The sequence below is a fragment of the Taudactylus pleione genome, unplaced genomic scaffold (assembly GCF_031769625.1).
Source record: "Taudactylus pleione unplaced genomic scaffold, aTauple2 ptg000081l, whole genome shotgun sequence".
In the NCBI taxonomy this organism is placed as follows: Eukaryota; Metazoa; Chordata; class Amphibia; order Anura; family Myobatrachidae; genus Taudactylus; species Taudactylus pleione.
The window spans coordinates 3,708,608-3,721,722 of NW_028284483.1; the positions used below are offsets into that span (position 1 = coordinate 3,708,608).

The following is a 13,115-nucleotide window of genomic DNA, read 5'->3' on the forward strand; positions in this document are numbered from 1 at the left end:
ATCACGAGCCCCTCCTGGGGTGGATGGGCGTGTTACTCGTCTGATTACAGACGTTACTACGCCTCCCATTCCTGCGTGGTCGGATTCTTCGGATCCGTAGGTGGTAACTCTGCCTGAAATCAGTATACTCGCTTTCAGGGATTGTTACCCATCCTACCATGGCTATAGCATGGTTGGTTAATACTATTGCATACTGGGCTGATGCATTTGTAACGTTTTTTCCCCTCCAACACGTCTGGGGTTCAAACGTATTTGGTCGCTCACGTAATATATGCAGTTGTCATAGGTGGAAATGCCTATATTGGATACCAGTCTCCTAACTTTCAGAGTTCCGGCTGCGACTGTATCCTCTGCAATACCCTATGGCTGTGCTCTGGGAATGCAGAGGTGCAGATACCATCTATAGGGTAGATCTTGTTTGGCCCTGACCTTGACAAGATTGTAGTAACATTGGCAGTATTACTAACAACAAGTTTACCACCTTCAGCTATGCCCACTACAAGGCCTCAGACTAAGTCTGTTAAGTCCTTATTGTCCTCAGGGTCAGCCTAAAGGTGTGTTTCTTTGTAGACTGTCGGCCTCTACAAGGGCTGACCTATCCAGTACCGAGCAGGCCTGGACTGCCAGCCGATCCTGCTTCTGAACCTACGGATATATCTTCAGCCTGACGGGACAGGCCTACAACTGGGAGATACCGATTTTCTCAGTTCGCCCGGTACTAGTGTCAAGTTGCCGCGGCTACGTGGGTAGGAGGGTACGACCTCTATTTGCTCAGTCGGCCTCTTTACATATGATGGTACGCGGGCACTTATTCAGACTCGAACAGGGCCTTACAAATCCAGAAAGCTATACAGTTGTTGCGGTAAGCAGAGCTAATTAGGCCATCCCCACTATCTCAGCGAGGGACTGGTTGTTCTGCTTTCTTTCTGGTGCGGTGGCTGAATGGTCCTCTTTGGCCTATTCTCTGTCTCAATTCTCTGAACCAGTTCCTAAAGCTACCTGTGCTCAGGAGGAAATCCCTATGCTCCATCATATGATGTTTGGAACCTGGGGACTTTATGGTATCACTGGATATACAGGACGCGTGACTACGGGTACTTACAGAGACCTTTCATCAGCATGGGTTGAGGTTTGCTGTATCACAGCAACACTTACAATTTATCGGGCTCTGCCTGTTGGGACTGTCCTCAGCCCCACAGGGGTTTACCAGCGTTTTGGATTTTCTGACAGTTCTCCTGTTCAGTATATCCCAATGCCTCCTGCTCTTAGCGGGATCACCGGGGTACTTTACAGCCAGGTCAGGATGACCGTGGCTTCTTCAGGGTGCAGTCGTTTAATCAACGGGGAAAAAGTCCTCCCTGCATCCCTCTCTGGGTATTCTTCATCTAGGAGCCCTGCTGAATTCTCAGAATCTGAGAATTCTTCTGGCGTAAGACGGAATCTCCACTCTTCCATTAGGAGTACATGGTTGTCTACGCAGTAGACATGTCTTTACACTCTGGGATGCATGGTCAAATATTCAGTGTCTGCCTTTGGAAGGGTGGAATGGGCTCAGTTCCATTCCAGGCCTTTCCATAATTGGCTCATCTCCAGATGGAACGAGTTTTTTCTGTCAGATCACTGTTCAAACGATGATGCTCTCTCCGGAGGCAAGTCGGTCCCTGTCCGGGTGGCTATGGCCATCTTGTCCAGGGTATTCTTTGCTATGGACAGTGTCTGGTTCGCATCCATTTCAGTGCAGTTGGACGTCTGTCGATTCCACCCTGTCAATTAACTTGTTGGAACTTTAACCTGTCTTCGGCCTTCACTCTGGCATAACTCCTTGTTTCCCGGTGAACTTGAAAAGGTTCAGTCCGACAGGGTCAGAACAGTGGCTTCCTTTTTAGCAACACTGTTCGTTGGGTGGCAATGACAGGTATGTCACAAATTCAGATATAGTCCGAGGGTCTCCTCCCGACCATCTCGGCAGCGTTCATTTCAGGAGCTCTCCATTGGGAAGCGGGAGTCCTCAGCCGTCACGACATGCATCCCGGGGACTAGTCTCTTCCCCAAGAGAGGTTTCATCTCCTGGTGAGCAGTGGGGGCCGCCCTGAGGTGACCCTCATGGCCTTCTGACTTTATCACACTATGGTGTTACAGTCCAGCTCTGGGGATTCTGAAGCAACCTTCAGTGACTCTTTGTCGGTGAAGTGGTCCTTCCACTCTGTGTACCTGTGTTCTCCGGTCTCCCTTCTTCCTCGAGGTCTTTGGAAGTGTTTCAATTGAGACGGAGATGCTTTCCTGCTGGTGGCTCCTGGTTGCCCCAGATGTCAGGGGTACTTGGATTTTCGGAGTCTCTCCATCGATACTCCATTCCTGATGCTTCACTGCCCGGACCTGTTGTCTCAGGGTCCTTGGTTTTGCCTTGGACCTGGGTCGTTTGTCTTTGACTGTGTCCCTACAGTGGTCTTACGGCTTCTCTGGCTTTGTCATCGTTGGAATGATTACAGCACATAGATCAGCTTTTGCTGGGACCTACCACAAACTGTGGCAGCCATAATTCTTATGGTATTGTTCCTGTCGATACGATCCTCCGGTGTCCAGGATTTCCAGATATTCTGGCATTCCTTCCGGCTTGCTTGGGTTTCACCCTCGGCCTGGCCTTCCTGACAGTGCGGATCTCTACACTGTCAGTATGGTTAAGATATGGAATTGCTCCACTCTGGTATCCAGTTCATCCTTTGGAGTGTTTTCTTGATTATGCCTCCATTTGTCCTCCCTAGGGAGTTAGTAGTGGTTACTCGCTCCCTCCGGGGACAGTCAATGGAACCACTGGTTGTGATAGCCATTACATGGTCTATTGCTTTGGCTCTCTCTTTTTCTCAGGGTGTTTTATATCAACCAGGAGAGTGTCTGTCTGAATTGGGAGCGTTCTCATGTGGCTCCCTCTTCTGGAAGGCATCATGTCAGGGTGTGAGTTGCTCTCGCCCTTTGTTTCTTCTTAAAGTGGTTTTTAGGTTCCATATTATTCTGGAACTTATGGTACGGCCATTCAGTCCCCAGTCCTCTCGGCTGGTGTGGCCTCATTGACTGTGGTCCGGCCTCTTTGGAGTTCCTTAGGGAAATTGGACTCCTTATTGGTGGTCTGAGATTTCTGGTGTTCACAGGAAAGGATGGCCGGCCTATAACAAATGTTGGCTGGATAGCCTCGTATGTCTTCCTCAGGGGCCTACCCATGGGTAGGCCTTTCTGTTGTTGATTGCTTGTTTTTTCTCGGGCCATGTAACCCTCGTGGGCGGCTCGCTGTGGCGCCTCGGCTGTTTTGCCTTACTAGGTGGCCACGTAGTCTTCTGTCCACACCTTTTTAAGATTCTAGGCATTGGTTTCCTTTGCCTCTCAGGATGCTTCCTTTTTGGCGACGGATTCTCCTCTCAGCACAGGAGCGTCCCCACCCTTGGTTGAACTGCTTTGGGACATCCCCAAGGTCAACCCTGGGGATCCCCTATGGACCCTGAAGTAGAAAATAAGAGATATGGTAAGAACTTACCTTTGTTATCTCTGTTTCTACGAAGTCCATAGGGTCCACAGGGCGCCCGCCCTGATGCACCTGGCTTCATATGGGCTGTGTGGCTGGTCACCGGTTTTCAGTCTCCCATTTCTGAGAGTATGGTTATTGAGTGTTCCAGTTTTCTCTCTTTTTCTCTCCTCCTCCGGCCTTTGGCTACTTACAAACTGAGGTGCCTCTGGCTTGGGGGTGGGGTTATAGGGAGAGTGGACCCAGTGCATCCTGGGAGCTAAAAGCTTTAACTGCGTGGTGCCCGGATTTGGTTCCCAACCTAGACTCCCAAGGACAACCCTGTGGACCCTATGGACTTCGTAGAAACAGAGATAACAAAGGTAAGTTCTTACTTTATCCCAGGAAAAACAAGAGATATGGTATCGGGTGCGCGCCTGCTTTATCCCCGTATTCAATATAAATCCTACGAAAACGGGAATGTGCGAAGTGGGATTTGCGATAAAATACGAAATTTATCTGGAAAAAATTGTAGGACCCCCCTAAAACTGTAAAAACATGGGGGATCACTATGGGTACCCCCGTTTTAGCCTGCAAATGAAAGTCAGGGATTTAAATAGCTGCGGCAGGTGCATTTTTCCCATCATTGAAGAAGTGATGCAGAAAGAGGACTTAGGTTATTTTTTTTTATTTTTTTTAAGTGGTCCAATCAAATTTGGGGTACATGAAAATGGGTATTTTAGCATATTTTGATGTCCCTAAAGTAATTTTTTAAAAATTCTGCAACTGTGCACCTGCCGCTATAAATTTATTCTAGAATACACCTGCCGCATATTTGCAGAGTAGCCCTGAACCTATTTGCCTAGTTTTAAACAATTTTTTCCCATTTTTTTTTTTTCACCCCAATTTTTAAATTAATTTTTTGGGGCGTCCCTAGTTTTTTGATTAAGTTTTTTTTGACACAGTTATTTTTAAAATGTCATTCCCAGGGGTGCAGGCTTTTTTTTTAAAGCCTGCACCCCTAAACCCCAATTCTGCACTTTTTTTTCCGACACCTTTTCAGTGGTGAAAAGTTATCCCCGTTTTTTTTCAAAGACTTTTCAAACCTGCGAAAAGTCTTTGAAATTGAATACAGTGTAAAACCAAAACCTGCGGTAATGACGTCATAGATGCGAAAACATCGCAAAAACTGAGTTTTCGCTCCATATTGAATACCCCTATAAATATAAAGAGATTATTATTTCCCACAGATATAACCTGTTTGTTTTCTGTGATAAGGAGACTCCACACATATGTGCATTTTGAAATTGGTTTATTAGGTACAGGGATGGAAGATCTGCAGTGTCTAAATGGACAGTCAATAGGTCGACACCAGATGGTCGACAGGGTCAAAAGAGCAACAGGCTCAAAGGTCGCCACACAAATGGTCAACACAGAATAGGTCGACACATGGTATTTCATGATTTTTAGGGTTGAGGGTTAGGCACTTGGTGTAGGGTTTAAGTACCAGAGGGAGGGGTAAGATTAGGGTTAAAATAACAAAACATTTCAACCTTTTCTTTGTGGACCATTTGTGTGTCAACCATTTGACCATGTCTACCATTTAACAGTCGACCTTTTGACCCTGTTGGCCATTTTGTGTCGACTTATTGACTGTTTATCTAAATACTGTAGATCTTTCAGTCACCCGTTTTATTATCTATCTCCTTGTTTTAACTTACAAGACTGATGTTTATACAAAGGATCAGTAAAGCTGCCCATCCATTACACGATGCGGGGGACGACGGCATGATTACGATGCCGTCGTCTCCCGCGGGATGAACTGTGGGATGAACTGCATACACTGAACGTTCAGACGTCCAGTGTATGCAGATCAATCATCCACGAACATGGCAACCTGACCACACCCCCATCCGCTGCAAACATTGCTTTCACCAAACAGCGATTTTACATTTTTCTTTTCCAGAGACTGCAAGAGCTGAAACGAGAGTGCGTGGAAAAGGAGGGGAGATTTAAAAGTCTGGCATCGTTGGCTGAAACGAAGAAAAAAATGGAAGAACTCGGGTGTGAAATGGCCTGGGCCGTGGTGAGACTCGTGTTTTTGTGTGAACACTTGGCTCAATTGCGAACCATTGTTGGGAGTAAATATATATATATACACACACACACACTAACGTTCAAAAGTTTGGGGTCACCCAGACCATTTTGTGTTTTACATGAAAACTGACTTTTATTTATCAAATGAGTTGCAAAATGAATAGAACATATAGTCAAGATTTTGGCAAGGTTAGAAACAATTATTTTTATTTGAAATAATAATTTTGTCAAACTTTGCTGTCGTGAAAGAATGCTCCTTTTGCAGCAATTACAGCATTGCAGACCTTTGGCATTCTAGCTGTTCATTTGTTGAGGTAATTGAAGATATTACACCTCACGCTTCCTGAAGCACCTCCTACAAGTTGGATTGGCTTGATGGGCACTTATTGCGTACCATAAGGTCAAGCTGCTCCCACAACAGCTCAATGGGGTTGAGGTCTGGTGACTGTGCTGACCACTCCATTACAGATAGAATACCAGCTGCCTGCTTCTTCCATAAATAGTTCTTGCATAATTTGGAGGTGTGCTTTGGGTCATTGTCCTGTTGGAGGAGGAAATTGGCTCCAATCAAGTGCTGTCCACAGGGTATGGCATGGCGTTGCAAAATGGAGTTCCTTATTCAAATCCCTTTTACTTTGTACAAATCTCCCACTTTACCAGCACCAAAGCAGCCCCAGACCATCACATTACCTCCACCATGCTTGACAGATGGCGTTAGGCACTCTTCCAGCATATTTTCACTTGTTTTGCGTCTCACAAATGTTCTTCTGTGTGATCCAAACACCTCAAACTTCGATTGTCTGTCCATAACACTTTTTTCCAATCTTCCTCTGTCCAATGTCTGTGTTCTTTTGCCCATATTAATCTTGTCCTTTTATTGGCCAGTCTCAGATATGGCTTTTGCTTTGCCACTCTGCCTAGAAGGCCAGCATCCCGGAGTCGCCTCTTCAATGTAGACGTTGACACTGGCGTTTTGCGGGTACCATTTAATGAAGCTGCCAGTTGAGGACTTGTAAGGCGTCTATTTCTCAAACTAGAGACTCTAATGTACTTGTCTTCTTGCACAGTTGTGCACCGGGGCCTCCCACTTCTCTTTCTACTCTGGTTAGAGCCTGTTTGTGCTGTTCTCTGAAGGGAGTAGTACACACCGTTGTAGGAAATGTTCAGTTTCTTGGCAACTTCTCGCATGGAATGGCCTTAATTTCTAAGAACAAGAATAGACTGTCGAGTTTCACATGAAAGATCTCTTTTTCTGACCATTTTGAGAGAATAATCAAACCAACAAATATGAAGCTCCAGATACTCAATTAGCTCAAAGGAAGGCCAGTTTTATAGCTTCTCTAACGAGCAAACCCGTTTTCAGCTGTGCTAACATAATTGCACAAGGGTTTTCTAATCATCCATTAGTCTTCTAACGCGCTTAGCAAACACAATGTACCATTAGAACACTGGAGTGACGGTTGCTGGAAATGGGCCTCTATACACTTATGTAAATATTCCTTTAAAAACCAGACGTATGCAGCTAGTATAGTCATTTACCACATTATCAATTTATAGAGTGTATTTCAGATGAATTTAATGTTATCGTCATTGAAAAAAAACAGTGCTTTTTTTTCAAAAATAAGGACCTTTCTAAGTGACCCCAAACTTTTGAACAGTAGTGTGTGTGTGTGTATGTGTATATATATATATGTATGTATGTGTATATGTATGTATGTGTATACACATACATCCATATACACATATATATATATATATATATATATTATATATATATATATATATAATATAAATATAATGTGTGTGTGTATCTATACAAATTACATGTAGATGGGCACTCCGGATATATATTCAGCTGCCAAGGTGCCTTCCTAAGTGCGATATACAGTAAACTATTCTTCCATGCAGAAGAAGGTGGCAGTCATCTGGACTATAATATATATATAAATATATATATATATATATATATATATAATTTTCCATAGACAAAAAACCTTACGGTTTCATATGTCCCATTAAGGTTGCTTAGATATGATCTGAAAATTCACAGGACCTATTGATTTTCTGCCACTCAAACTTCAAAAAGCAATGAAATTACGATTATTAAGGCTGATGCCTTAATGGACGTGTTCCTTACACAATACAGATATGGTATGCCATCACACCCTGTGGTTAACGGCAGATTCAGCACTCTCACAGAAAGAGATTGCTGTCACTCACAAAATGGTGGAGCTGCTAATTCACAGAATTGTGTGCTCATTGGAATACACACATGCAGTCTATGCAACTGAGGTTTGAGCAGTTATGTGGCTCCCACATCCCACTCAGTGCCCACAATCTTCCCATTTGATCACCAAAACAATCTCACTGGCTTCCAACATACTTCTCACTGCATACATTTATCTCATTTAGAATACACCTTCAGCTGCCTTATTTTTAAAAATATCATACTCGGTCTATGCATGTACACTTTCTTCCCCTATATGCCTCCATGCTGCTATATATTCCCCAATCCCTACTGCTGTGTGGTCTCCCAACTGTGATAGTCTGTGTTCCCTCATCCACACCAATGTTTTTCCCCAGCCGCACCGCCCTGCATCTGTGCCTTCTCCACAGCCTCGTTGCTGTCTTTCTCTCATCTGTGGCACTCTTTCTTCCTCCATCTGCACTACTCTGGTCCCCCAACTGCGTCTCCCCCCACCACCCACACCACTCTGTCTTCCTCCCCATCCACACCAATCTGTCTTCCCCAATCCCTACTGCTGTGTGGTCTCCGAACTGTGCTAGTCTGTGTTCTCTCATCTGCACCAATCTTTCTTTCTCCATCTGCACCGCCCTGCATCCGTGCCACTCTGTTTCCTTCTGCACCACTGCCTTCCCCTAAGCCACGCTGCTGACTTCCTTTCCTCTGTGGCACTCTTTCTTCCTCTTTCTTCCTCCATCTGCACCACTCTGTCCCACCCAACTGTGCAACTCTGTCTCCTCCCCCCACTCACACTACTCTGTCTACCCATCCACACTAATTTGTGTTCCCCAATCCTTACTGTTGTGTGTTCTCCTATTTGTGCTAGTCTGTATTCCCTTACCCGCACCAATCTGTCTTTACCCATCTGCACTGCTCTGTCTTCCCATGTCCATGCCACTCTCTTCCCCCATCCATGTCGCTGTCCCCCCCAAACCGTGCCACTCTGTTCCCCCCCAGCCGCACCACTGTTTTCCACCCATCTGCACTACTTTGGTAACCCCCCTCTGTACTGCTTAACCTTCCCTCCTCTACACGCCTTTGTGTCTCATCTATCCACGCTGCTGTGTCCCCCCCCCCCATCCACACCACTTTTATCCCATCTGCACAGCTCTATTCTCTGCTTTGACCTCAGTTGCATAGACTGCATGTGTGTATTCCAATGAGCACACAATTCTGTGAATTGGCAGCTCCACCATTTTGTGACTGACAGCAATCTCATTCTGTGAGAGTGCTGAATCTGCCGTTAACCACAGGGTGTGATGGCATACAGTATCTGTATTGCGCAAGGAACACGTCCATTAAGGCGTCAGCCAGTTTGAGTGGCAGAAAATCAATTAGATTTTGTGAATTTTCAGATCATGTCTAAGCAGCCTTAATGGGACATATGAAACCGTAAGGTTTTTTGTCTATGGAATCTCATAGCTTTTTTAAAATTTATTAACTATCAGGGTTTGGATGAGCAAACTGGGCCACCTGCAGGAGAGAAGGGCAACAAAATGGTACACTAACGCAGGTGGAAGAGGGGACAGCACACAGGAGGTTGGTTTGGGAGGTGCACAGTGCGAGACGGCTGTAGGCGTGTGAGGTAGCAGCAGCAGCAGTCATGCAGAGCAGTGGCAGTGCAAAGGGGGCATCAGTGGGCGACAGAGGGCTCACTGGTAGTGCGTATACACCTGAGAAAATCAAATCAATAAGTCACAGATGGACGAATGCAGCAGTGAGAGCTACGCATCTGTTAAAAATTGAATGTGCAAAAAAAAAAAAAAAAAGCCCCTCCTCAGGGCACTCCAGGCCCATAGCCCGGAGCTATCCCCGGCACCCCTGGGCAGTGGGTGCCAGGTTGATTATATGTTATGTATAGTGTGGTGCATAAGAAAATATAAAGTCTTTTGCAGTAGTACTACAGGTCCCAGCAAGCCTCCCCCGCATGCTGATACTTGGAGAACCACAAGTACCAGCAGGCAGTGCATTAAGGGCATGCTGGCACCTATAGTACCCCTGCAAAAGAAATATTACAATAAAACAAACAGACACCATTTTTAAAAGTATTTTATTATGCCGCACCTTCACCTGGAAGCGACAGCCTTTAAGCTTTTTTACATGGCCGTCGCCCATCCAGGGCTTCTACGGCTTGTTCACCTGGAGCGCGGCGGCCATTAAGATCTTTTGCGCGGCCGCCGCCCATCCAGGGCTTTTCAGCGTCATGTTGCTTCAGCTGGTCTCTCCAGCTCCCCGGCAGACGGACTGAATGGACGGAGAGCGCGCTGGCTCTATTTAAGGCAGCCGAGGGGGTGGGACGATGACGTTGAAAGCCGCGATTGGCTCGCGGCGGCCATCTTTGAATTTCAAAAATGGCGCTGAGGCGCCATTTTTGAAAAGGGCACGCTCGGTACTCACCATTGAACTCAATGGTGAGAACCGCTCATTGGCTGAGAGGCGGAAGGCTTGCCTCTCTCAGCCAATGAGTGCTCCACACCGGGATTTCTGTACTGAAATCCCGGGCGGAGTTGTCATTCGGGTAGTAGTGTTCTTATAGAAAACTACTAATGTACGAGGGTTCCAGGTATCTCTGTTTTTTTTTTTTTGCCAAGACCCTGGATTGTGTGCAGAGAACCTGATCCACGCATAGGAGGAGGTGAGTATAAAATTTTTTATTACAGGTACACCATTGGATTGTCTACTGGAGAAGAGGACAGACTGGCTTCAGGGATACTAGGTGAGTGTGTGTGTGTGAGTGTGTGTGTGTGTGTGTGTGTGTGTGCATGTATGTTTTAATAAAAGTATACTTTTCTACGGTGTGTGTGTTTTGTTTTTTCTTAATATTGCTTTTGCTGTGGAACTAAAAGTACCAGCAAACCCGTAATGCCCCGCATGCTGATACTTGTGGTTCTCCAAGTACCAGCATGCGGGGAGGCTTGCTGGGAACTGTAGTTCCACAGCAAAAGCCAATATTTGTTTTCAAATGCACCACACTTTACATAATCAACCCGGCACCCACCGCTCAGGGGTGCCGGGATAGCCCCGGGCTATCAGCCTGGGGTGCCCTGAGGAGGGGGACCCCTTTTTTGTGGGGGGTCCCCAACTCCCCAGGGATCCCCGGCCTGGGCTGACTAGCGGTCAGGGGTGATGCTGCGGCTGGGGGGCCCGGTGAAAGGTCTGAGAATGTCAGAAAAAAGTGACAGTTGGAGCTTTAGATCACTCCCAAATCCTAATTTTTTATGTTTTTGCCCTGAAATTTGGCATTCAGCACCGTGCAACAGTTCTACCCGCCCCTACCAAATTTCAGATCCGTACCTCCTATAGCTTTTGAGGTGTAGCCCCTTAAACACTCTGCCCTCCCTTCGGAATTCTCTATGGAGAAATCCGTTTATTTAGATGCAGCCTTAATATAAGGACACGACTGTGCTATATATATATATATATATATATATATATATATATATATATAAAATACATAATACATAAGATTTACAGCATAGTGGTACACTGCAGAATCTATCATTTCTAGAGGCGTATTTGACACTTTGTTTTCTTTTGTAATGTATATAAAAAAATAAAAACAAACAGTTTAAATATTTATTTCAGGTGTTGGAGGCTGAGAGGCGTACAGAGCCATTCAGGGATCAAATTGCAAACCAGGAAGGGCGCACTGTTAAGTTTGAGCAGAAGACCACTGAGTGGCAGGTAATTTAATGTATGTGTTGTGTTCTGCAGGGTATCGTTCTTCTGAATCCGTCATGGCCATGATATTAAGAGATTTGTTTCTCTCCTTTTTCCCCTATTGGTTTTTATGTGTGGCGCCCAAGATGACCGTGATGGCGGGAAATTTACATACGGTGGGAGTATGAAATGGGGCTGCCGATTTTCTTAATTTAATTCTTAACATCCAACTACAATACCTATAAAGGTTTATTGTGGAAAATGGTAACCTCTTTAGGACACTTCCATTCTTTAGAAAATATATATTTCTACTTCAGGGTCCATAGGGGGTCCACAGGGTTGACCTTGGGGTATAGCTGGATCTGGATGCACGGGCACCACGCAGTTAAAGCTTTGCTGCTCCCAGGATGCACTTGGGTCCGTCCTCCTCTATACCCCGCCCCCGACCACAGGCACCTCAGTTTTAGTTGGTGCCCGGCCGGAGTCGGGTCACCCTGGCGCAGTGGGGCTGCATAAGCAGCCCCTAAGCTTTATTTTTAAAAGAAGATAGAAGATTTTATTATTTTACTTTATACTCTTCAGAGCGGCAGCATCAGACTGTCCGTCTGGACGTCCACGCTGTCGCTCCAACAGCCCTGCTGGCACTGCGACGCCGGTACTGATCCGGGGATCGCAGCGGGACCCCCGGAGTCAGTGCTAGCGTGGCTCCGGGACCTCCCACAGACTGCTGCCGGACACAAGGGGCCAGGTAAGCCGCGTGCAGCACTTCGCGCTGCGCGCGGGGGAAGTAATGCAGTCTTCATGCCGCCGGTCTCTGGGGACAGACCGGTGGCGCTAGTAGCGGCGGCAGGCTCCCCCCTCTGTGGAATACCCCGCGTGTCCGCTGGACCACCAGGGTGTAAGGCCGGCAGGGACACGGACGGCGTCCCTGGGGTTCCATTACTAGCAGGGGAGGCAGCCTTCCCTGCTTGAGCGGCTCCTCCCCTCAGCCCAGCGCGCCTTCTCTCAAGCGTGCTGGCGTCGCTGGGCTGTGCTCTCGGCCACTCCTCCTCAGAGCTCTCCGGCGGCCATCTTCCCAGGCAGCAACGCAGAGCTCCCAGGCAGGCTTCCAGTGGACCGGTCCCCCTGCGTACCTCTCCCCTGATCAGGACAGTGTTCGCAGCGCTATAGCCCTCCCAGACACTGAATCTGGGAGGTTGATTGTAGCTGAAGGTGCAGTGAGTATACTTCTCTGCATGGTATGTGACTATTGCTAGTGCTGCTGTCTGTGCTTTTTCTACTTAATGTCAGCTTTTTACCTATCCCTTTCGGGTGTTCTTTCTGTGTACCTCACTTATATAGATCAACGTATTTGTGAGGTCTGTCACATACTACGGTGTGCTACTCAGTACCAGATTGTGGGCTGTTTGTGTTGCATACTTGGGAGTGCGTGGGTGTTATACGCCTTACCTCGTTTCGGTGATACACGTTTATTGCAAAAAGTTTGTGTCATGTCTGATGAGGAGAATGAGCGCTCCGAGGCTCCTGTGTTGTTTTCCTGCCGACGCTGTTCGGCAGGGGTTGACGGGGCGGATTTGTCTCAGGACGGTCTGTGCGGGCGGTGCCAGCTGGTGCCTGGTC

General features: G+C 46.7%; 1 protein-coding gene across 1 annotated transcript in view; it reads left to right on the forward strand.

The window, feature by feature from the left end:
• SMC6 (structural maintenance of chromosomes 6) overlaps positions 1–13,115 on the forward strand; it is a 166,428-nt gene that overhangs the window by 41,573 nt on the left and 111,740 nt on the right. The window contains exons 9-10 of the mRNA XM_088468145.1: positions 5,460–5,579; positions 11,421–11,519. Of these exons, the coding sequence (XP_088324271.1) occupies positions 5,460–5,579; positions 11,421–11,519 (219 nt within the window). The remainder of the gene's footprint in view (positions 1–5,459; positions 5,580–11,420; positions 11,520–13,115) is intronic.